General features: G+C 37.8%; 1 protein-coding gene across 1 annotated transcript in view; it reads left to right on the top strand.

The window, feature by feature from the left end:
- The window catches only part of LOC129773887 (uncharacterized), a 62,498-nt gene extending 36,464 nt beyond the window's left edge, over positions 1–26,034 (top strand). The window contains exons 4-7 of the mRNA XM_055777549.1: positions 17,427–17,666; positions 20,916–21,949; positions 22,011–25,467; positions 25,541–26,034. Coding sequence (XP_055633524.1) covers positions 17,427–17,666; positions 20,916–21,949; positions 22,011–25,467; positions 25,541–25,679 — 4,870 coding nt within the window. The 3' untranslated portion in view covers positions 25,680–26,034. The remainder of the gene's footprint in view (positions 1–17,426; positions 17,667–20,915; positions 21,950–22,010; positions 25,468–25,540) is intronic.
- Positions 26,035–27,128: the final 1,094 nt, after the last annotated feature.

The raw sequence follows: 27,128 nt of genomic DNA, 5'->3' as shown, positions 1-27,128 counted from the left end.
AGCGGTAGAAAGTTTTATCAACCATCGACCGGAGTACCGCCATACGATCGTAGCCCCGACCGCGCGGCATTATGTTTACCAACGCAAAACGTGATTATATATTTTCTCTTTCGTTTGCTTTTTTCTGTGTGACCACTGGAACCGAACGAACCATTTTGCCCCGAAAGGTTATTACGTGCACTTTCGAAAAACGACGCTACGCCACTAGAGGAAGCATTTTTATTAAATACACATAAATGTGTAAGAAAACTGCGTTCCGAGCTCTGTGAGTTCAGATGAAAGTGTGATTTTCATAAACGAGGTTTTTTTTATGAGAAGTGGGGGAACGCGAAGAAGGAAACAAGGTGGAACTGGAAAATCGCGGCGCGGCGCTGCCAGCAAACAACCGGGGGCAAAAAAAACTATGATCGGCTTCCACTGTAGCAACAAAATAAAGTTGTCGATCAAGTTCAGCAACGAATGGAAGTGGGCGCTGGTGATCCTGTATGAAAGAGATGAAATAGAGTCAACAACATGATCTGTAGCTTTCTTTTTCAATGTTGATCTTCCAAATATAAACACGATGAGTGAGTGATATATTGGACTGATTCAAAATCGCACATTTTGAACAAATGAATAATTGGATACTTTCGTATTAGCGTCACCGGAGCCGAAATACAACAGATAGCATTTTTATTGTTCGCACTGGCATTCAAATATTATTTGTATTGTTGTTACCTTGTTTTATGCAGTGCTTTATCATTTTTAAGTGCTACGAAAATGCGTATTTGTGATTTGGGGTATTTAAGTATAAACGCCACCGGAGCGCAATTTTCATTATAAATTGGTTTTTCTTAATTAAATTTATTCTGAGGTCAGTGTAATGGGGACGAAGTCCTCATCTGATGAGGATAAGGAACCGAGGCGGGATTACGTATTAGCACCACCCGAACAGAAATAGTATAGAAAGATATAGACAATAGAAATCTTATTGTTCGCACGCGCACTCAGTTATCAGTTATTGCTTGGTGACTTTTTTTTTATCTCATTTATTTATTTATTAGGCTCATTAGCATTTTAGCTGTAACAGAGCCGGGTTTTAATCGTGTACATGTACATATGTTTATGTTACTATAAACTGTAAATTCACAGTAGTTAGTTGTAGCCATTTAGGCGTTAAGTTTTCTGTTCCATTACATTATGGTAAATTACACAGTAGTAGCCATTTCGGCGTAAGGGTATTCTTTCTGTTCTTCCATTGTTCAGCAGACCGGACAGCGGAGACAGTTGATATTGATCATTGTTGGGTTATTTATAGAACAGCAGCCCGATGTTTCTTGCAGAGCAGAGCAGTTGTATGGATGAATCGATCTAATTTCAACCGTGGATCGATCTCCATCGCTGATGATGTTTGCGTGGACGTAGTTATTCTATAACAACACAAAGATGGTCAATTGAGGGTCCTGAGTTTGAACTCACGACCGATCGCTTAGTAAGCGAACGCGTAACCAAGTGGCTACGAAGACCCCCTGCTTGGTGACTTGTTGTTTGTAGATTTTTGCCATTTTTAGTACCGAAAATGCGCATTTGGGAATTTGCAAAAAACAGAGCAAGATGCAATTTACTTTCTTCAGGAGCGGAATATTCTACCAAAGCAAAGAAAATGTATCAATTCTCATGACATGAAAATTTATTTTGGTAATCGCATGTTTTGGAAATGTAACTCAGTACAGTGTGATCAGCAAGTAGGACTCAGAAGAGACAACTGGCTTGAGGGAAGCCTTTTTGTACAGTTTTGAGATTGCTATACTGCTGGTGCGAGAAATTGACATCGGGTAAATTTTGTAAAAAGCAACTTGATTTATCGGATAAAACAGTTGTAGATTGGAATAGTTACATGCGTGAATTATGTGTCTTAGATATGGAGACTAAACCAAACAATAAGGTAGGTGGGCCGGATTGCATTGTGGAAATTGACGAAAGTTTGTTTAGTAAACGTAAAAATAATTGTGGCCGTGTTTTACCCGAACAATGGGTGTTTGGAGGAATACGTATAGAAACAAAGGATTCGTTTATTGTCACTGTTCCTGATAGAACTGGCTCTACCCTGCTTGATAAAATTATTGAGAACATTGCAGATGGTAGCACAATTTATTCTGACAGTTGGAAAGGTTACCAAACAAGTAAAATAGAAAAAGAAGAATTCCTACATGCGAAAGTAAATCACAAATACAATTTCATTGATCCTGATACAGGGGTTCATACGCAAACCATGGGACAGTGCTAAATGGAGGAACAAGAAACATAAGGGGGGCAGCGAGACATCACATGGAATCGTATTTATAAGAATTCATTTGGCGACAGCATCAAATGAACGAAAATAATGAAAATAAGCAAAACTTAACCGGGCAAACGTATGTCGTCCGACGCTCGCTAACGCTCGGTCGGACCTAACTGATGGATCGTCTCCTATGTTTCAAACTAACCGGGCAATCGATGTAACACAGGTTTGCGAAAGTTGCCCTACGTCCCCATTACGTTGCCCTCAGAATAAATTTCATTACGAAAAAAAAAACATAATAAAAAGCGCGCTCCTGTGTCATTCATACTTAAATACCGAAAATTATAAAATCGCATTTTCGTAACAACAAAAACTGACAAAACACTACAAACAACAATACAAAAGATATCTGAGTGCCAGTGTGCATAATAAAATTGCTATCTATTGTATTTCGGCTACGGTGACGCTAATACGAAAGTACCAATAATTGTTATGAATAACGTTTCTACAAATCTCATTTTCATTGGAATGTGAACGCATGCGAAAACTATAAGTAACATGTTCTATTTGAGCGATGAATTGATTCAATTTGTTCAAAAAATATCGCTCAAATATTTACCACTACTTGATTCACAAACGTCGATACGAAAGTTGCATTTTTTCGCTAGCGCGAAGTTTAACCGTTTGAGGCCGAAGGAGCACAAAAGCGCTTCTCTTCTTACATGTCAAAAGTCCGGGAAGCGTATTATTTAAATTTATTGCACCTTTGGTTATGCAAAACTCAACAATATTTCTAGTGCAGCGCAAAAAAAATATATTTTATTATATAGACTTATAATGAAAAAAAAGAAAATTGAATTTTTCATCAAATGCACCAGTTATCTTATTCAACAGAACTGCATGATCCTACACAGTAGATCCTAAATAGAACGTTTCCAATGGAAAAATTATCAACTGGTTGCATTTCCAACGAATTGAAACAGAATTTTTAATCCCAAATTAATATCGTACATCTTTAGCAGCCCTTAAAAAATTGAAGTATTGCCAGATAGATAAGTCTTTGGTTAAGCAAAATATTGAAATAATACGTGCAGCGGAAAAAATAAATATATGTATTAGACCCGTATTTTTGGTTTATTTTTTCATTGGGGTGCCCATTTTCATTTTAGGGTGGCCCGAAAAATATTTCTTTTAATTTTTTTACAAAAATGAATTTTTCAAAAAAAAACATAACTTTTGAACCATTGGGCTCGTCATATCAAATTAAAACCAATTGGCTAATCTTTTTTGGAAAATTTATTGAAAAACGACAACTCAAATACGAAAAAACTCCTCCCTGATTTTTGGATATAATATGTGAATAAAATAAATAAAAAAAAAACTCTTTAAGTGAAACGGTTTAATTGTGATTAAACATAATAATGTTCTAAAAGCTAGAAAATAGTTAGGCAAGTAGCAGTTAGCAGTTATCACACCTCTCCTTCATTAGTTTAGGGCATTGATAAGACTTAAAAAAATCGTGGGACATATGATGAAGTCGCTAATTGTGGATAATGGAAATCCAACGTGCCCCACGATTTTATTCTAGTCTTATTAATGCCTTAGACTAATGAAGGAAAGGTGCGATAACTGCTAACTGCTACTTGCCTAATTATTTTCTAGCTTTTAGGACATTATTATGTTTAATCACAATTAAACCGTTCAACTTAAGAAGTTTTTTTTACTTATTTTATTTTCTAGTTTTTAGTACAATATTTGTTTCATTGGAATATTTCTCTACAATAAAACCATTGTACTGTATTGTATCAGTCAAAAAATTTGATTTGATACTGATATTGAGTGGATTGCAGAAAAAACATAATATGTTCTCCAAATCAAGTTCGTTCGTTTGATACACATATCTCAATCAAACTTTTTTTGAAATGATATGGAATCAGCTATTTTTTAATGGCGGCCAAATTGGATTTTTCAGGATAAGCAGTTTTAAAATGACAGCAGAGATAAAGGTATTTTATAAATTCGGTCAGTTTCTATTGGTCAAATTTATATTAATGTGGGACAACCCTACAGACATACAAACATACATACGAACAGTTCAAGCTAAATAAAACCGTTCAATAAAGTAATTTGCTATTTTGTGATTGCGGCCTTCTTGGATTTGGATTTTTCATGATCTACTGTGATCTACTATTCAAACCCTTTCATTTGATACCCATATTAATCGGGTTTTGAGAAAATATGCAGACAGACATAATAGATTTGCATTTTTCATAAATAACTGTGTTCTACTAGTCAAGCCCTTTATTTAAATACCCATATTAATGTGGTTTTTACATAATATGTAGTCCGCCATTTTGTAGTGGCAGCCATCTTGAATTTGCATTTTTCATGAATAACGGTGTTCTACTAGTCAAGCCCTTTCATTTGATACCCATATAAATAGTGTTTTGAGATAATATGTAGTCCGCCATTTTGTAGTGGCAGCCATCTTGAATTTGCATTTTTCATGAATAACGGTGTTCTACTAGTCAAGCCATTTCATTTGATACCCATAATAATAGGATTTTGAGATAATATGTAGTCCGCCATTTTGTAGTGGCAGCCATCTTGAATTTGCATTTTTCATGAATAACGGTGTTCTACTAGTCAAGCCCTTTCATTTGATACCCATATTAACGGGGTTTTTACATAATATGTAGTTCGCCATTTTGTAGTAGCTACCATCTTGGATTTGCATTTTTCATAAATAACCGTGTTCTACTAGTCAAGCCCCTTCATTTGATACCCATATTAATGAGGTTTTGAAAAAATAAGTAGTCCGCCATTTTGTAGTAGCAGCCATCTTGGATTTACATTTATCATAAATAACAGCATTCTACTAGTCAAGCCCTTTCATTTGATACCCATATTAATGAAGTTTTAAGAAAATATGGAGTCCGCCATTTTGGAATGGCAGCCATATTGGATTGGCATTTTTCTCAAATAACCGTATTCTACTAGTCAAGCCTTTTCATGTGATACCCATATTGATGGGGTTTTGGAAAACCCATATTGATGAGGTTTTGAGAAAATATGTGATCCGCCATTTTGTAGCGGCCGCCATATTAGATTTCCAAGATCATGAAATACGCAGTTTTATAATGACTACAGCGATAAAGGTTCCAAATTTCAGATCAATCGGTCAACAGGAAGGGATGTCAAATTTCTATTAATGTGGGTAAGCGCTACAGACAAACATGTTACAAACATACAAACAGATTATTGGGCAAGCTAACTAAAACCGTTTAATAAAAAAGCATTCAAGAAAAATATAAAATAATGTAGCGCCCTTTATCTTTAAACGAGTAAACGGCAAAAAAAAACACAAATACAATTTTGCAAGTATAATATTTTTTCAAAGAAGACTTGTTCATTGGCTTCAACTTGATATGCCGATCATCAAGTTTTAATTTTTTGGAAAAAGCCATTATTGGAAAAAATGGTAAAAAATTGATTTTTCGGACCATCGGTTAACTTTGAAAACCCATATCTGAAAAACGAAAACAAACGCTTCTCTGATTTTTGGATATGCTATGCAAAAAAATCTCAGCTTTCAATATCTTTAACCGAGTAAACTATAAAATACATAATGACTAAAGCAAAATCCTTTTTTTTGCAAGTGTGATATTTTTTGATTTGATATGCCGAACATCTGAATCTGCACGCAAAAGAGACAGTGTGCTTTGCGTTATCCAGTCTCGCATCTCACAAAGTCATTGGGAGCTGTCTGCGAGGTAGAAGGCAGCCGAGCGAGCAGACTTCCTGTGCGCGCTGAAATTCCGAGAGACGAGTATCGATTTTCTCTTCCTCACAGCCCTTCCATGTACAAGCGATGAGACCGGGCTTTAGCACGCGAGCTCGCGATTGACATTTTCTTTTGTGATATGTTGAAGCGCGCGCACAGGAAGCCTGGCTGTGCAAATAAGTTAATACTGATAAATTTTATAAATCTTTTTTTTTGCATTTTTTATTTAGCTCAAATTTTTCAAACGCAATTTTTATGATACAAAAAGGAAAATTTGCATCATCGGGTTTCCATTTTGACTCTAGCCTTTCTTTTGAGAATGGCCAACACGAAAATTGGTTGAAAATTAAAAAAAAATTACGCCAAAATAATTAAATAACATAACAAATGTTATTATTTTTTCATATTTGAAGAAAAATTTTCTCAAAAAATAATATTTCGATGTTTGAATTGTTTTGGATGTTGCAGCGCATAACAAATACAGTAACGTCTCGATTATATAAAAAAGCCCGATATAATGGAAACGTGATATATTAGAAACAGATATTTTCTATGATGATTTTAACACTATTCTTCGTTTGACGTGCAAAATCTATCAAAAAATATTTATCACATTATTTTTCACATGAACACGTAAAACAATAAATCATAACACAACATAAAACAACGTAGCGAAGCGATTGCAATCTCTCGTATTTATCTGTAACATCGTTATATGGCCTGAAAAATGTTCTGTTCTGCCCATTCAATCGCGTCACTATAATTGTTTAATGTCGTTCAGTGTTAATTCTGTTGATGTTAATAGACACATATTTCAGTTTTGCTATTTCCGTTTGACACTTTTATTCATTAACTAGCTGACTCGGCAAACTTCGTCCTGCTCAAAGTTTATTTTTCGTTATCACATTCTGAAATTTGAGTTTCATTCGTATGGCAGCCTCCCTCTAGAGAGGGGTTTTAGGTTGTAGTTCCATTCTGGGCTGAAAAGGCACTTTCGGATCAAACTGATTTTGGAATCATCGACAAAATAGTTTCGGATTCATTCGAAAAATAGGAAAATCCTCAGCAGCACATCGAAAATGTCGTATTTTTGGAACAACGAAAGTTCTTCTATCTTCCAATAATCATCGAAGGCATATTATGAGTAACAAAAAAACATTTTGACCTGTAATTGGACATTCGCGACGACAGTGGTACAGTGTCGACGTCTGATGGCGACTTTCAATCTGGGGTTGTAATTTGGGTACCAAACTCGATGTTTACAAAAATGTCCAATTATTTGGGTCGCATTACAGGTCTGTCCAACTAGCTAAATGTTGATTTTTTCTATAAGTTACTTCGGTCACGTAAATCTTGGCCAGAAGAAGGCCACTTTCTATAGCATTCAAATTGTTGGACACCGTTAAAAAAAACAAGTCACAGCACTTCATCGCCCAACGCGACGTTTCTGAGTTTCTTGTAGAGCCCAACTTGCGGATAAATTATTAAATGAAGATCAAACTTTGTTTGTAGACAACTTCTACATGATCTAGCAATATTTTTCATAATTTGAAGATGAATTGACAAGAATAACACATTCCAAAGTCATTTTATATGAATTCCGCGAAAGAATGCAGTACAAACCATCCGTACTTCAAATTAATAAAAAATATAGTATAATTGTTCTAATGCAATATGGTTATGATTTTATTATTTTTCTACATATCCTATAATTACATTCAGGTGCCTATTCTATCAAATTTGTTTTAAAAATCCTACTCAATTTGAACGAGAAAAGTGTCACCCATATCTGGGTGACGGGGCGTCGAACGTATTAAAAAAAACACCGATTGATTCTATTCGCGCAATGGTGAATTTTTTTTCTCACTCAACTTACCTTGCCTCCTGGAAGATACACAGAAATAAATACAAATTTCAATTCACAAAAAATACCAAAAAATGTATCACCGGCTGTCTTGAAATGGGACTTCAACAATTGACGAAATGAAATACTCCACTATTGCCCTTTTCGCGGAACTATTTTGGGAAACGACACATCTCTTCTCACACAATCGAAGAGAAAGTCGCTCAACAAATATGGGATATTTTTGATTCCGAACCTTTTAAATTAACACAAGCTGGTATACGCTGCAAATCATACAGTTAAAATATTCTCCGTAAAATTTGAAAAACAATGTTTGGTCCTTCTCAAAAATAAGGCTACAGTAAAAATGAAAAACAAATGATGCAAATTATTGTCCTTTTTGGTCATAAAGAATGCGTCTGCCCAATTGGAGCCAAATAAAAAGAAATTAAAAAAAAGAAAAACTTTAAATTCAAACTGAACCTATTAGAAAAATAAGAAAAATTAATTTGAAACCGTTTTTGTTGCTAATTGTATAAGGCAAAAATATCCTCATGATTTTCATAAGTATATATCTACTGAAAATGATGCATAACCCATGTTATAACTAGTCACTCGATATTAACGTCCGAGTTGAAAGTACACATTTTACCGATTGACTTACCGAGACAAACCACTAATTTCAATTGAACCTTGTTATTATTACTGTTAACGTTTGAATTACTGTTGCTATTTCTCTTTGCGGCTATCTCCAATTCGTTGAAGAACGAATCTCGCGATACAGAGCAGGCAGATGGCGGTAGAGCACGGCCGACTGAACCCCAACCAAGGGCGTATTTCATTTTCTCGTGCATTGCAATTTGCGCCGTCAATTGATGCACTATGGGAAAGTGTAAATTGAAACGAATGACAGCCATGGTACCGCCCTGACACCACAACCACTCATTTTATTAATTTATTTGTGAGATTCATCTAAATTTTATGAATCATTATTCTTAAATCAAGTACAGTGCCAGTAATTTCTAGATTTCCATGCCAGATAACAATACTTGATTATATTCTGGAAGCAGGTTCGTGAATATGCGTGTACCAGTGAAGATCGCAACAACTTTTTTTTGAGAAAAAAGCCCAACCAAAACATGAATCGAACCCGAGGCTCTCATCATAACATGAGTGAAACTAACCACCTGGAATGGGAGGTTTGATTTAGATTTATGTCACATTTGCACCGTTTATTCGATAGCTTGTAGCCGCTTTGAATTTTGAATAGGATTGAACCTCCCTCTCTCTCATGAGAATCATCGTCCCTATTGGCAATGAACTGGGACAGTCAATTTCCACAAGCTTCTCTCGAAGCAAATTTTCGTGCCAGGCTCGAATTGTCAGGTGGGTGCATAAGAACCTTCCAATGCTTCCGCAGGTTCTTGCTAATCAATATCAATATTTAGCATAGGCATAGGCTTGATGTCTGTAGCCTAGACTTCAAGTTCGGCCCTGATGTAACATAATTCCTCGTCAATTGGCTTTTGTTCTTTCTTATGATAATGGTTTTTACATTATCTAACCACTGGTGTACTCGTACTAGGATTGGGCGATCTTGGATCGATTTTCAGAAGATCGATCTTTTTCATTTCGATTTCCGATTTTTGGATCGATTCTTTGTGCCCGAAAAAATGGTCAAGATCGATCTTTTTTCCTTCGATTTTTTCGATCTTAGATTTTTTTTGTGAAATGGTTATTCCATGTTTGAAAAAAGACAATACTTAAATAGAACAAGTTAATCAATTGGAAAAAGCGATTTTTCAAAGATCGATTCAGCAAAGATCGATTCTTTGGTACCGATTGAATCAATGAATCGATCCCTGCGCTGTTTAGAAAATCGATCCATCAAGATTGATCTTCTTCTAAAGATCACTCAATCCTAACTCGTACAGACGGATAGTTAAGTGATTTTTGTATTGATAAAACATAGCTAGTTTTTTATGCTGAAATATTTACTTGCTCCTTTTGTGTGCATCTTATTTTTAGTCCTTAATTGTGTTATCCGCGATTTTCTGTATCCGACCTTTTTTCCTTTTTTGTCACCACTCACCCACCTCTCGAAGAAACTCTCACTAGAGCTTCCTGGATTTGAGCTCCATTTGATTTAAAACATCTAAAAAACGAAACAATGAAAATGTTAGTAGGATGGAAGCGAGCGGCAAACTAGTAGAACACTGACATTTGGATCCCAGTGAAAACATTATTTCTTTTAAGAGATCCAATTTTAAATCATATTGAAAATAATAAATAATAAAAACACAAAATTTAGTAACCATACTGGCAAAATCATATTGAGAAAATAGTATAGACACATGAATGAGTTCACGGTATTGTTGTGGTTGATTGCTTTTAATATTATGAATTTATGTATTTTTGACTAGAAACAGAGCTTGAATTTAGTTTTAAGGTGGCCAAGACGTGTTATCATCACGGTTGCCAGAATAAAAGCTGTGACGGTCTCAAAAAATCTTTTTATCTGATTTTTTCGTCAGAAAATCTGTATCGAAATCTGTATTAATTTTATAAGTTCAATTTTGAAGCGTAATCTTAGCTTTAGTATCATTGATTGGCATAGTTATTATGAATTTGACGATATTTATTGCATCCATTTAAAAATTTGCATGCACTGTGCTTTAGTGGGAAAAAAATAAGCAGTGTTAATTATTTATTGTAAGCTAGCCGATGGCGCAGACTTTTGTATCTTTAGATTGAACATAAGAAATAAATTACTACACACTACATATGAATGCCAGAATGACTCTCATTTAGACTGATTCGAACGCAATATGAATAAAATTGATGAGTTGGGAAAAAATATTACTGAGAACAAGCCTTAACTAACATTGGACCGTTATTTTGAAAAATCTGTAAATCTGTATGAAACAAAAAAGATCTGTAATCTACAGATTCTTGATTTCAAAAAGTCTGGAAAATCTATATAAATACAGATTATTCTGTAGATATGGTAACCCTGGTTATCCTTCGGATTTCCTGTAGTAGTGCGTTAAAGCGAGACGGTCCATATAACAGAATACGCTTTTGACCAATACACGATGCCAATTCTGAGCCTGCCGTGTTTCATGTCCATGGTTTACAGTAGCGATTAATATGTTATGGTGACTATTATTTACATTTATCACACTGTGTACGAGTACGAGAGAAGTTTGGGACCTTTTCGATAGTTATCTTTGTAATTTTATTGTCTTGACAATTAATGTTTCTTTTCCTTGGGAAGTGAAAGAGCATGTACAGTAGAACCTCGATTATCCGCGAGCGGTTGATCCGCGGTGCGGATTATCCGCGAAAGTGAGTTCCCTAGTAAATCTATAAACCTTCCCGAAATTTGTCAGTCAGTGGTAGAGTCTTGCTTTTTTGTTTTGGTCATGGCTTTCACATTATCTGATCACTGATGTACACGACCTGACAGATTGATAGTTTAATAATTTCTGTATTGATGAAACATAGTTTTCATGCTAAAATATATATGTTTGTGCCTCATTTTTAGTTTTATACCGCGATTTTCGTTATACGCGATAGCTTAGCCCGACTATTTCGCGGATAATCGGGGTTCTACTGTATTTAGTTTTTTTTAGAGTGAGTGATAGCAAGTTAGTCCGGAAATATTTACTAAGGATAACTAGGTCGTTTTCCATTAGTGAAACTACTGATATCGAGTCACAGCATGAATAAAATAATGCTGTGTCATCCGCAAACAGTCTGGCTGTTCCTTTCAAAGGCAGATTTCCTATATCATTGACGTACATTAGGAATAGAAGGGGTCCAATGTTACAACCTTGAGGTATGCCAGAGTGCTTTTAGCATTATTCAGTGTTACATATTGTTGTCTACCGGTGAGATAACTACTGACACTGACGTTCGATTTCCCGCGTATTCCATAAATGCTCAACTTTTGTAGTAATATTTTGTGATCTATCGTGTCAAATGCCTTCTTGAGATCTAGAAACAGACCACATGATTGTTTTATGATCTATTCCATCAATTAACTCATCTATAAGCTCATTGATGGCGTTTGCAGTACTATACCCTCGTCTAAATCCATACTGAAACTTGTAGAGAACATTATTTTTTATTCAAGAAATCGAGTAATCGATTTACAAATAATTTTTCAAATATTTTGTTGAAAACAGACAGTGTTGAAATCGGTCGATAGTTGCTTGGATTTGACGAGTCACCGGCTTTGAAAACTGGGAAGACTCTAGCAACTTTCAAGCGATTCGGATAGCTTCCAGTTGACAACATTATATGCAACATTTGTGAGCAAATTCTAGAAAAATCGAGCGGGGTTTTCTTTATGATACTTGTTGGAATATTATCAGGCCCACAACCTTTTTCACTATTCAACTGGTTGATGAACAAAATTACCTCATTCGACGTATTCGGACGTATTGGGAGTAAATGCATGGATTGTCATCGTTGGGCTTAACAATTTCCCCCAGATAATTGAGTGCCAATATTTGTTAAACAAATTGTTAATAATTTGACATACCTCATTATCATTTGTAAATTCCCTACCATTATGAATCAGGCTAACTTGAGGTTTTTCTTTAGAGCGTCCTAAAATTGAATTGACAGTTTTCCACATGTTGGACACTTTATTTAGCATATCTTGCAGATGCAAATCATTAGGTCTATTTTTAACCTTTTTCAAATGTTTATTTTTCAGTTTTATCAGCTTCCATAGATCGTAAGTCATTCAAGGGCAAACATTTCCTTTGATATTAGCTTCAACAGAAACGATTCGAGAGCATTCTGATAGCAATGACTTGTAAGTTGACGTGATATTAGTCAAATACAGTTCAATGTTTTCTTCACATTTTAGTGTATTTTATATGTGTGAAAATTCAGCATTTAGCTTCTCATGATCTATGACAATTTTGTTCAATTTAATTTTAACTATACAGCCGTATAGCTTCTATGAAAACACTATCAACGAGTGATCACTTAGATTGGAAAGCACTGAGTCGATCGAACATTTTGCGCGTCGATGATCCTACACACAACATCTGCCCATGTTTGTATAGGAGACGTAAGCGACAAAATGAACAAACTCGACTTTTTCGCCGTTTTGCATTCTACGTAATGTAATACGTTTGCTCAACATGCAAACAAGCATTTTTGGTTCGAAAACATTTGAGCAATTTTGAAAAAACGTTTCCGAAAAAATCACTGTTTATCCTAATAACAGACGTAGTTCCATACAGCTTTCAAACATCGTTCGAGAATCAACAAACAACTATCAGTATTATGTGCTATAAGCTAAATCTATATTTGAATCACATTATTTGTAGAGTCTAAACATGCCTGTCTCGATAGTGTCTTATTACTCAGCATGTATTGAGTGGAATTCGTTTGAATTATGGCTATCAATAGATTTATATTTGACTGAATTTTTCACAAAGACAGCCTAAACTTAACCTTAAGCCGATTCTTCCCGGCAAGAGATGGTTGCACTGTATCCTTTGATACTATAAAGTGAGCAAAATCCAGGCTTGAGGCATGTTTCGCCAATTATCATATCATCTATTGACATTTCACGCTGATTTAAAAATAAAATTGTATTGTCAAAATTATCTATGTCGTTAATCCCACGTACATTCCACTGGAGTATTCTCAAAAAGTCTCCATTTATATTTCTCCAACTAATGTTCAAATCATTTGCGTTATCCTGTAAAAAAATCGAAGTATTTATATATGTCACTAGCTGACCCGGCAAACTTCGTCCCGCCAAAAATTTGTTTTTTGTTATCAATACCTTCAAACATTCACGTTTTTTACTAAGCGCAAGTTCATGGGTCGAATCGCAGAACTATTCATTGATTGATCTTCTAATCGACCCTGTTGAATTTACCCTGTTACTATAAAATTCCTAGTACTTCTACGAAAACTCATCATTATAATATCAGATTATTTTCTGATACAATTCTCATTCAAGATTTTCCAACCACTTGCAAATAACATGTTTCTCCGTTACATGGAATAAATGTTTGATACAGAAAATATGACAGAATGAAGACAGCCCTAAATCAGTCAATTCCTTCCTCGAGTTTTGCTCTTATCAACATATTCGGCAATCCATTTTTATTGGTATAGATAGAAGAAGATAAAGATATTTCGTTAGGGCAAACATCAAATGAACTAACAACGCTTGTCACTATGTAAATGTAGAACATATGGGAATTATATTTCCCGAATTTTCTCTTTTTCCTTCAGAGTTTTCCGAAAATTTTCAATTGTCATGTTTGATTGGAATATTTTTTGTTGAAATATGTGTAACATTTTTATGTGACCCCCTCTCCATTCCAGAGGGTGTCATACCATCATGAAAACAACTAATCAAGTAAATTATGCTTGATTAGTTCTCGAGTTATGCAGAAGTTTGTATTTCATTGGTATGGCAGCCCCCCTTAGAAAGGGGGAGGAGTGTCTTACCACCATAGAAACATTTATTGCACCCTAAAACCTCCATATGGCTAATTTGGTTTCATTTTCTTGATTAATTCTCGAGTAATGCAGAAATTTGTGTTTCATTTCTATGGCGGCCCCCCCCTTAGAGAGGAAGGAGGAGTGTTTAACGACCATAAAAACATTTATTGCACCATAAAACCATAAATATGCCTAAGTTGGTTTCATTTGCTTGATCAGTTCTCAAGTAATGCAGAAATTTGTGTTCCAATTGTATGGCAGCCCCCCCTCAGAGAGGGGGGAGGGGTCTCAAACTATCACGATAACCTTCCCCGGCCCCAAAAACCCTTACATACCAATTTTCATGTCGATCGGTTCAATAGTTTTCGATTCCATAAGAATCAGACAGACAGACAGACAGAAATCCATTTATATATATATATATATATATATATATATATATATATATATATATATATATATATATATATATATATATATATAGATTTTTGTAGTAATAGTCAAGTATTTAGAAAAAGAGAACTAGAAATGTTTATCAATGAATTTAAAAAACGTGATTGTCCGACTTCTTCCTCTTTGGCGAAGGTGTATCAGTCCCATTCAGATATCGAGTTATTAACTTGGTAAGGTCATCTGTGTTTCTAACAACATCAAGTCTATCGCCGTCCCCCTTTTTTACCAGAACTATTCCATTTCTACCAGGCCAAACATATTTGATTTTCAATATTTCCTGGGATTCTCACAACTCATGGAAAAGAAAAGTTCAGAGTGAGTGGACTTAGCTCATCGCGAATGGGTATGAAAGTTGGTCCGCCATTTAACATTAGTGAAGGGTCAATTGCAGTTGACAATAATTTACCTATCTGTTCTTTTTCCACCCAGGACAGTTTCTTTGTCAGATACTTCAATAAAAATTACATTAATAAGAATCAGTGCATTGTTGTGATTTTTTTTAATGTAATATACCGTTCTGAATCATATTTCGGACAACATCATATTTCGGACATTTTATTCTAATATATTGAATGGCTTGATGCACTGATGATATAACTATAACATTAATATCACAATTGCTTCTTTAGAGTAATTCCTTAATTTCACTCTCGCTTCATTAGAGAATTGCATTTGAATTATTACATAGTCGGAAAAAAACCATCCAAAATCCAAAATCCACTCATTATCGTTTGTGTTTGACATTTGCGTAACGTGAGCACGTAGAATTTACCCCTTCATCAATATTTAAATTTCTCTCGTGTTTCATCAGTTCTCATCATCGTTATCAGGTTACTGTGATTGCTTGGTAAGTGTTTCACAGTTGACTATAAAATATAATCAAGTGTAATGTAATTTTCGTTCAAAAAATTAATAGTGTCCGAAATTTGAATTCAATCTATCCTAAGTTTGATTTAGTGGCCGAAGTTTGATTTTTATTCGCTTCATTTGAAAAGCATTTTATTCGATGATTTTTTATGTTTTCAATCAAATAGGTACCAAAGTAGAAAGCTTAAAAGCATATTGAACTAATTTATTAAAAATATACACCAAATAATACTTGTGCATAAATTTTAGATCTGTTTTCTGCATCATATGCCTTAAGCGCCCGAAATATGATTCAGAACGGTATACAGATTCTGTATCTGATTTGGCGAAAAATTTGTAAAATACAGAACATTCTGTATATGTGGCAACCATGGGTCTACGATTTGTTCTTTAACACCACCTTTCACTTTCGCTACAATTCATTTCAAGCTTGTTCAATTTCTAGTCAAAATTTTTAGCCAATGTGTCCATCTGCAAACGATAGAACGCATAACATGATGTGTTCGAAATAAAATTACAACGAGAGTAAAAAAAATATGCATAAGCACGAATCGTACATCAAATTGCTCCGGATCATTTTGTTGATCAAAATAATGGGGTCAACTACGAATTTAAAGGAGAAAAACAAAAATACCCTAGAATTCCACTAGTTTTAGCTTTTCTACTACTGCAACGCTACTCAATACCAACTGAATAATCAACCGTTTTTCTTGGATTAGAACGTGTTGAAAACACGAATAATCTAGAACTAGAAAGGTTGAATAACTCAGTAACATATAAAACTACAAGAATTCAAAAAAAATTTGCATTTTTGGAAATAAATAAATCGCTCGCCTTTAAACATACTGTGGATCATCGAAAATTATTGCCGGAATTTAGATCCTTTGACATACATTTGTTGTTTATACCATGCATATTTTAGTACGTGTTTTAGAGGCACACACGTGTGACTAAAAGTTCTCACGACTGTTTGTGTTAACAGGTTTAGCTGGACTTCCGTACCTTCTTGATGACATTTACGCGCTGCTATTTTCGCGGAAGACGATATTTGACTCTTCTGTTGTCTTGTTGCATAACGAAGTTTTGAATTTTAATCGGCTACTAGCTTATGTAAATAAGAGGTGTCTCCCATACCTGTTTGAGAGACGGTCACATTTCGAACCAGAATGTCCCACTGTTCACGTTCATTTTGACTGAGGCTCGCGTCGTCAAATTTCGCGTAAGATGCTTCTGCCGCTGTTACGATGTATTGATATACCTTCATTAACCAAAACACATGTGTTGGCCGAACGAGAGCGCCCCGGAGAAAGAGGGGGCGCTCTGGTGGTCGTCATATCGAACCAAGCGGTACGCACGGAACCAGCGCTTGACTTTATAAATACAATGCGCCAAGCGATCAAACTCATCAGTCTCACTTGCACTTTCCTGCCGTCTACATCGGCGGCTTCAGTTAAACCTGAAACGAAATAACTGGGATATATAAGTGAAAGTGCAATTAAACTGTGAACTTTCACTCGTGACCCGAGGAGTAAACGTGAGAAGAAAGTGAAAACTGGTGTCGTTCGAACTTAGCCAACTAAATTGTAATATAAACGGAGCACATCTCCGAAGTGAAAATGAACAATCGAACCGAGCGTTTCGTACAAAGTGAATCCGCTGTGGACATTACCTAATGCATCATTTCAAAGTGTTTTTTTTCATCGATAATAATGTGCAACTTTGTGATGATGCAGCACCAACGTAGAGTATGTGGCCATCGGGCGTCAGGTGACGCCGAAGATCTCACTCAAACGGACCCCCCTGGAAGGGCTGTGTCCTGCGAGAGATCCACCGCCGTGTGTTCCCGCTAGCAGGCGCTATCGTACTCACGATGGAACGTGTAACAATAGGAAGCGGCCACGCTGGGGTGCGGCCCAGATGCCCTTCCATCGGTTTCTGGCACCGGAGTATACTGACGGCGTTGAAGGGATCAGGTGAGTTTGTTCATATCCTACTGTTCCATTACTACCACTTTTCATCACTGTATTTTTGTTGATTTTGATCGAACGATGAGAATTTATGCAAGAACGATTAGAAATAATTCGAAATTGGTCAGCTGTACACCCTCGAACTTCTCTTAGTACTTGTGCTCAAAAAATTATATTGTTGTCCAAGCTTTTCGATTAATCTAAACATCTAGTTTCGTTTTAGTTAGTTTGGGCACCTTAAAGTGCATAAAAACAAAATTCTTAAAAAATGAGTATACCAACACGAGACGATGATAAACAACATGTTTAAAGGCTGTGTGTTAGAGTTCCAACGAAAATGAGCATCTCGAAGTTTCAAACGGAACTTTCTTAAAAATGTTGATTATCACTCAAAACTATGCAAAATATCAACTCAATCGGACTTCATTTACTAGTGTCGCACAGCCGTCAAAGTTTGAGTTTTTTGAAAACCGAAAAATTACCCAAGAAGGAAGGGGGAGGTGGCTGGTGTTGGCTTGTAACATGATATAAGGGTTTAAAGAAAATTGATGCCAAATGTCTTCAAATTGCATGAAACATCGCCTTGGGTGATTTTTTGGTTTTAAAAAACTCAAAACTCAAAAAAGTCTCAGACAGTCGATTTTTGACAAAATAAAAGTTCGAAATAACGACTTTTATACTCCTTGTATACACATGCACTCTGGCGAATGAGCACGCTCCGAAAAACAGATAAAATGTTTTTATTTCGCGTATTTCGCACCATATTTCTATACCTGTTTTACATCGCGCTTGAATCTAGTTTGCTTCCTCTGTTGAGTTATTTTTCTTCACACAAGCCTATACGGTTGGTATGGAGGCGCGCTGTTGTTTTTATGATTTGCTAAGAACGAGCGAAGACAAAACGTGCGCTAGAATTTGATGTGTGTGTATAAAATGAGGCGCGCATTACACAAGTGGGAAGGGATGTTAACACGTTAACCCCCGCGTCGGTCGTGTTAAGTATCGGAATTCTGCGCTGTGTTCATTCGGCGCTCTCGTATTTAGAAATTTGGCACACTTCGTACCCAGAGAGAATATGTCTTTGGGGCTGTCCACATACCACGTGGACAGAAAAAGCATGATTTTAAACTCCCCCTCCCTTACCGTGGACAAGCGTGGACATTTACTAAACCCCTCCCCTCTGGTCCACGTGGACATTTTTTGCATTTTCTCGAATCAAGGAAATAATTGAATTGAGACTATATTTAAAGCTTATTTTATATTACCGGAACTGTAACGTTAATCTTGTTTTATCCTGATTGTAATATTAATTCAAACGATCGGCTTTGTAAAAATAAAGCTAATTGGATTTATTAGAAGTCGTGTTTTTCCTGTCCTTTGAATTTTTCACTAACATTACCCAAGAATTAATTCGCATCGCTCTTCAGTTTCTTCCAAACTCCATTTATGTAGTCTTGATTTTTCCATTGTTGGTTACCGCATCAAAACATCACTTATAGGTTTTGAACAGATTATTTTAAGATTTGGCACATGCTATCATTATGTATCTTATAATATCTTATAACAAATTCTAATAGCAACTGATTCTTAGAAAATCATATCTTGGATATTTGATAAAGTTTTTAGAGAATAAAAAACCATTATATTAAAAAATATAGCAGTTTGCTGGAAAAGAATGAATCGTAAAGCAATATGAAAATTATTTTTTTTATGTCAAGATGAGTTCGAATCTATCCTGCACGAACGCAATTAAAATCAGAACTATCCTCTCATGAGTCGGCTGAACTGTTCAACTGTACAAAACTTCACGGTATTTCAAATACTTTGAAGAAGGTCTAACCATCGAAGATGTTGTCTTTTTCTGACGTCGGATTATATGCCTCTCTGACCCGTCTTGATAAACCGTCACTATTCAGATATGACCAAATTTTCATGAAGTACAACGAAGAATACTTGCTAATTGACGACTTAATTGACTTGAAAACTTACTTAAAGATGGATTCCGGACAGTTTCCTGGCCAAAAAATCTTACCTAGATGATGTCCCTGGCAGATTTAAATTCACATTCATGGATAATTTTTCTCGTAAGTTCGTGATTTGGCAAGATATTTGCCCTGATGGAGCGAAAGTCAAAATATTGATGGACTTTTTGGTTGTTTTGGTTGAATTGACAAGAAACTAGATCCACCCAATTCTCCTCAATTCCGTCCAATAGAAAAATATTGGGTAATCTTGAAGCAGAGGATGAAGAAGTTTGAAAAAATAGCTAAGAACACTGCACAGATGATAAAACTTCGGGACAAACTATCGAAAGAGATTGACACTACAGCTGTGCAATGTTGGATTGCGGGTATCACAAAGAAATATATCAGAAATGAAGAGAAATGCGTAATGCGTACTTTTGCGTATCTAACCCATTTGATCCCGAGATATCAGTGATTTTATGTGAGTTAGTCTCAAAGCATACATTACGGTGAAAAAATTCAACAATATAAGGAAAAGATGGATGTTCGACCGGGTAATACTCTCAGGCAGCTCAATTCTTATATTTAAAAAAATACGAAGTACGAGGGGTGAACACTTTTTAAAAATCTTTGAAAATTCTGAACAAATTTCAGATTTCATATATACTATACTTATTAAGAGCGTCCACGTGGACATTATTCATAACCCCTACCCCCCTCACCATGGACAAGCGTGGACATTCGCGTAGGTATGTGGACAGCCCCTTTGTTGTGAGCTCGCGCTGATGAAAATTAAAACCGAGTAAAGCGCACCGTGTGTTTACTGAAGACTCGAGAAGCTTCTTACAGTTTTCAATTACTAATGGGTTCATGATTCCGCTTCGGATCAGGAAGCGAAAGTACAGTTCCTAAAACCGAACCTGCATTGGTAAAACACCTGTCAGGACTTCAAGACTCGAGTTGTGTGTTGATTGCATACATCCTAAGGATAAACGCAAGCACGATACTGTATCCTCTCCAGCTTAATGATATGGGTTTTACGACAGAAAGGAAACAAAACAAACCATACTCCATTACTGACAGTATTGTACAGCCATATTAGGTCTTCTGGATGAACACCCCACAATGTTTCAGTAACTGTCCGAAGAGAATTTGTTCTCTGTTGACGTTTTTCAAACAGATACGAAAACCTGACACGTTCGATTAAAACTAAGTAAAATAAAGCGAAATCAAATATATTTATAAAAATCAATAATAACAACTGAACACCGTTTCCGTCGATTTCCCACAGACGTTCGGCCAACGGTTCACCCCTGCCGTCGGCGCGCTTTGTCAGCCTCGTCGTGCACGGAGCCCGCCAGGAGGAAGCCCCCATCACGATGATGCTAGCTCTGTGGGGACAACTGTTGGATCACGATCTCACAGCTACCGCGCAGCCTCGCAGCCTCAACGGTTCCACGCCCCGTTGTTGCGGTGAAAACGACGACAGCTTGCATCCTTCCTGTCTGCCTATAAAAGTGCCCCTCGACGATCCTTGGCTATCTCCGCTCGGCGTACGCTGCCTAGAGTTCCTTCGTTCGGCTCCCGCCCAGCGACGGGATTGTTTGCTCTCCTGGCGCGAACAAACAAACCAGGTAACCTCATACATCGATGCTTCTCCCATTTACTCGAGTAACCCGAGGAGCTCGGATAATGGTAGGATATTCCGTGGCGGTATGCTGCTGTTCGGGCGTGGGCCACCCAGTGAGGATGTTTGTTTCCGAGCTGCCCTTGCCAACCAATGTATCCGACCCGGGGATGCCCGAAGCGGCGAACAGCCGGGTTTGATGATGCTTCACGTGATCTGGGTTAACGAGCACAATCAGATTGCCAACCGGCTGTCCGACATAAACCCACACTGGAGCGATGAAAAACTATACCAGGAAGCCAGACGAATAGTCGGTGCAATGTTCCAGCAAATTACTTATCGCGAATTTTTACCTGTCATACTAGGGAAGGAAGTGAGTCGCCTTTTTAATCTGGAACTTGAAACCAGTGGCTTTTACAATGGGTATGATCCCAGCGTTAATCCGACGGTTTCGAATGAATTTTCCGCGGCGGCTTTTCGTTTCGGTCACTCGCTGATACAAGGATCCTACATGCGGGCAGATCGACACCATCGTTTCATTCCCAACAATGTCACGTTGCATGACGAAAACGCGGAAGGCGATCTTGGGGGCCCCGGATCGTTGCATCGATTGATACGAGGTATGGTCAACCAACGTGCACTAAAACGAGATGAGTTTATCACAGCAGAACTGACAAACCATCTATTTCAGACTAGCCGTAAGTCCCACGCTGTATTCCAACGAGCTTGTAGGGTTTTCAATATTTATGTTTATTTCAGGTTTTCCGTTCGGATTAGATCTGGCAGCTATCAACATACAACGAGGTCGAGATCACGGCATTCAACCATACGTAAGCTGGAGAATACCTTGCGGACTGACGCCGGTCAAAGAGTGGGGTGACCTGGATCGCGTAATGGGTCCAGCATCGGCACATCGATTGCGCAAGGCGTACCGTTCGGTGGATGATATTGATCTGTTCGTTGGAGGTCTAGCCGAACGGCCAGTCATTGGTGGCATAGTAGGACCAACGTTTTCCTGCATTATTGCTCAGCAATTTAGCAATCTTCGCAAGGGAGATCGATTCTGGTACGAGAATCCTGGGTTCGAGTCTTCCTTCACTCCTGCTCAGCTGGACTCAATTCGACAAGTGGCATTCTCGCAAGTTATTTGCAGAGCACTTGGAGGGGGAACCTTGCAACCACACGTTTTCTTACCACATGACAACGGACCGAACGAAAGGCTACCATGCAGTTCAAAATTAATGGCGCCTATTGACTTGGAACCCTGGACAGAACGTGACCCATTCGCAAGACCCAATGACACGCCAAACACGGGACAGAGCGGAAACCTGATCGATCTGGAAACTGCACCAACCTCCTCTTTCTCAACTACGTCCACGACCACTACGACCACTACTAGACGTCCTACAAAGATTGCCAGTGTAGTAAACAACGTAGACTTTATACCAAACGCAAATACCGGACTCCATATGCAGTCCACTACGACTACTACAAGACGTCCTACGAAGGTTGCCAATGTGGTAAACAATGTAGACTTTATACCAAACGCAAATACCGGACTCCATATACCTCCTAACGGACAAATACTGCTCAATTTATCAAAGCCAGCAACAGCCGTAAACAATAAACTGGATCTCAACAATGTTTCGACGCGACCTGCTTCCTCCGCGTCACAAAACACTGCAACAAGACCAACTCCACATAAAGAACCATTCTTGACAGCGTCTACTGCCATTGACAACAAACTTGATCTTACCGCAGCGACTGTTCCTCCCAAACGCAAACCTACCAGAAAGACAACTCCCAAACGACGACCAACTCCGTCCAGCAATATAGCGAACAACATAGACTTGAGCTTGAAACGAGATTTGACCCACAACTTGACCGAGGTTAACATCAACGTTGAACACAAGCTGACAAGACGTGACATATCTTTCATAAACCTCTCGAAACTATTTACAAACGACGACAACGCGACATTACTTTCTACAAAAAATATCGAACTTCGACGAGGGTACTATCAATCTCCCGCTCCCGCTCCACCATCCGATTACGACGACGGTAACCATTACGACTACCACAACGACGCTGACCCACCTGTGTACGTCAAACCCGGATACGGTTACGGACATGGATACAAGCCACCAGCCACAGAACCACCATACCCAAATCCGTACTATATCGCTGGAGGGTATTACGGTACGACTGAAGCACCACTGGTCCATCCACCATACTGTGTTTACAACTGTTACCATCCGCCCATGACAACATACAATCCCTACGGCATGGACACCCGCAGACCACTCCGAAGAACGACCCCAAGACGAGGACTTCCGAATAAAATCACAAACGTTGACTATGACCACGATGCACAACTTAGACAAACAACCAAGAAACAACAACAACAACAAAGAACGACTACTATACGATCAGTTTTCCAACAACCGGGACTAATAGTAATAAAAGATAATAGACCAAATGACAAACCTATCTTTCTGTCGTCTTCCTCCTTTCCATCTGTCTCGTCTATGAGCACCAACGTGTTTCCTCAGAATTCTAATGCACATACTACGAGCGCTTCTCAATCTGTTTTCTCCGTAGATCCTAGACCTGAATTTTCTTCTTTGCCTATCGCTCATCAATCTATATCTTCTCCAATCTTTTCTCAGAAGAACAGTAATCATAACAATCTTTTGGGAGCATTCAAAAATGGTCAAGACCGATCATCCTCTAAACAGATCTTCGCCTTGGACCACGACAACGACTATGACAGTTCAATGCTCGATCTAGAAAGACCGTTGAACATACACGAACATGACGGATACCTTAGACCGGAACTTAACAAGTATAAACCACTGAAAAAAACCAACAACTTCACAACGTACCGAGACTATAGTTTATACAACAGAGACAATACAATTGTGACTTATGAAATACCCACCAATCTGACACTTTGGACAAACGTCGACCACAGACGATACGCAGAAAACCATCAGCAATTCGGTCTACCAGACTTGGATGACGACCGGGACCAATTTGTTGGGCCTTACATCGAACACGACAAATCTCACAGTTCCGACCCGAACGATGACCAGTTGAATGATTACTCAAACAAGCACGACATTGGCCGACACTCACACGAAACAGACGTAAAAATCGCTGACGAACAACAAAGCAACGCTACAATTAATATCACTCAAGACAATTCGAATAACTTTGAAAAGAATTCCAATTCCATTAATTCCAACAACAAGGATATGGACACCATTGAGACTGATCTTCAACAAACTAACTCAACAGACAAAATAACTAAAACTGACAAAGACATCGGAAAACATGGAAACGTACAGCAGACGATGGGAACTTCTCTTAAAACATCGAAAGACCAAACAGCCATAATTGACTCGAACGCTAAAATCGATGATGGTACAAACGATAGCAATGAACATGACAAATACCTGATAGAACAGCTTGACGAGAAACAATTTTCGATAATAAACGTAAATACCTCAGACCTGGACTCTTATGACTTAGTCGACTTGGAAGCTAATAATTACGATACAAAAAAGCTGAACGTTCTTGGAGGAGACCGTGAGAAACCGACATCTTACATTAAACGAACGAATACTCATTTAACGATTCCTGATCACCCGTTAAATAGACCTAAATACTATGACATTGACCCAGATTCGATATTAGACTTTGAAGACACTTTTGCACGCACCTCCAATCAGGATACTATACAATCAATACTTTCCGACCAACCGGATGCTACAGATAACGACCACTTGTTACAGACAAATGAATATCAACTGACTGAATCTGAAAAACTAACTGAGAAAGACGAACAATTACATGAACGGAAACCTTCAAACATAAAACTATCTGACAATGAACATCAATCAACAGTGCCCAAACAAACGAATACTGCTACGCGACACACAAACATTGACGACCAATCGACATCTGTAGAAGAAAACAGAGGGAGAAGGCCGATAGGCAACGTCCAAACTAAACGGCTAAACAACGAACAACCGACGTCGACGTCGACCACCCCGAAAAACAAAAAAACCTCAAACGCCTCACGAAAACGACGACCGACAAACCCAAGACGCCCGACTAATAACCCGAACCACCAATCGAACCACGGACAAAACGACCGTAGACAACCTGAGATTGCACTGGTTCCCTTCGTACTGCTAACCAGCATCGATAGGTAAGTCCGTACACGTCATAATTATTTCTAAAACTAACTCTCCCATAACTCTCTAATACAATCTTTCCCACAGACCTGACAACTGGGTGATGTTTAATGTGGCCAAATCGAAGGAACGAAGACCCTTACCGGATGTTCCCCAGCTCAAAAGTGACATTTTCTCACTGAGCGAGCTGCCAAAACCAATTTTCGCCGAGGACGGAGGACTTTGACAGAAGACCAAAATAAGACCAGAGTAGAATGACCATATGACCAAACCGTTCAACAAGATAACTTTTTTGACGTAACGACGAATTATTGACTTATGACTCGACGAACACAGAACCCTGACACTGGACTCAAAATAAACTGAAGCATCCTTTCGACACAATGCAATTTATACTGATTATTTATTTATTTATTTATTTATTTATTTATTTATTTATTTATTTATCAAATTCATTCATGTCATTAGATCAAATACAGTGAGAATTCATTAGCACTGTATATTTATCACAATGAATCATATTTTATTATCAATTTATATTATGGTATTTCAATAAACCATATATGTTTGTAAAGACTAAATTTATTTATATTAAACTTTAAAGATTGAAAGAAAACTGGCTGATCAGCTCATCACTCCCATTTTTCGTTCTACGTTAGTGATTTCGGCTAAGCTATCTAGCTATCTAGTGACTGGGTAATTCGAATCATTTGTAGTCTCCTTTCTGATATTCCTTCTAGATAAAGGGTGTGTCACATCAAATTGCATCACGGAAAAAACGCTGTAGAAATTCGCCCAGTAGACCGATCCTTTTGAAAATTTTAGACAGTAAAATAAAAACTATTAAACAACTTTTGGCATTTTCTTTTTATTCATACTTCGAGCCCAAGCCCGTATGCTCGCACTTTCCTCTTTACCCCGTCCATAAGTTTCTGTACAACGTCAGGTTGTAGTTTTTTTTGAACAGAAATCCATTTTCTCTTGAAATCCGCCTCCGATTTGACAACTTTTGGGTTCTTCCGGAGGGCCTGCTTCATAATCGCCCAATATTTCTCTATTGGGCGAAGCTCCGGCGCGTTGGGCGGGTTCATTTCCTTTGGCACGAAGGTGACCCCATTGGCTTCGTACCACTCCAACACGTCCTTTGAATAGTGGCACGAAGCGAGATCCGGCCAGAAGATGGTCGGGCCCTCGTGCTGCTTCAATAGTGGTAGTAAGCGCTTCTGTAGGCACTCCTTAAGGTAAACCTGCCCGTTTACCGTGCCGGTCATCACGAAGGGGGCGCTCCGCTTTCCGCAAGAGCAGATCGCTTGCCACACCATGTACTTTTTGGCAAACTTGGATAGTTTCTGCTTGCGAATCTCCTCCGGAACGCTGAATTTGTCCTCTGCGGAGAAGAACAACAGACCCGGCAGCTGACGAAAGTCCGCTTTGACGTAGGTTTCGTCGTCCATTACCAGGCAATGCGGCTTCGTCAGCATTTCGGTGTACAGCTTCCGGGCTCGCGTCTTCCCCACCATGTTTTGCCTTTCGTCGCGGTTAGGAGCCTTCTGAACCTTGTATGTACGCAGGCCCTCCCGCTGCTGGGTCCGCTGGACGAATGAACTTGACAAATTCAGCTTATTGGCGACATCCCGGACCGAACTTCTCGGATCACGTCTAAACTGCTTAACTA

The sequence above is a fragment of the Toxorhynchites rutilus genome, chromosome 1 (assembly GCF_029784135.1).
Source record: "Toxorhynchites rutilus septentrionalis strain SRP chromosome 1, ASM2978413v1, whole genome shotgun sequence".
NCBI lineage: Eukaryota > Metazoa > Arthropoda > Insecta > Diptera > Culicidae > Toxorhynchites > Toxorhynchites rutilus.
Note: the sequence above shows the minus strand (reverse complement) of the source record. Positions and strands in the feature narration are given on the sequence as shown.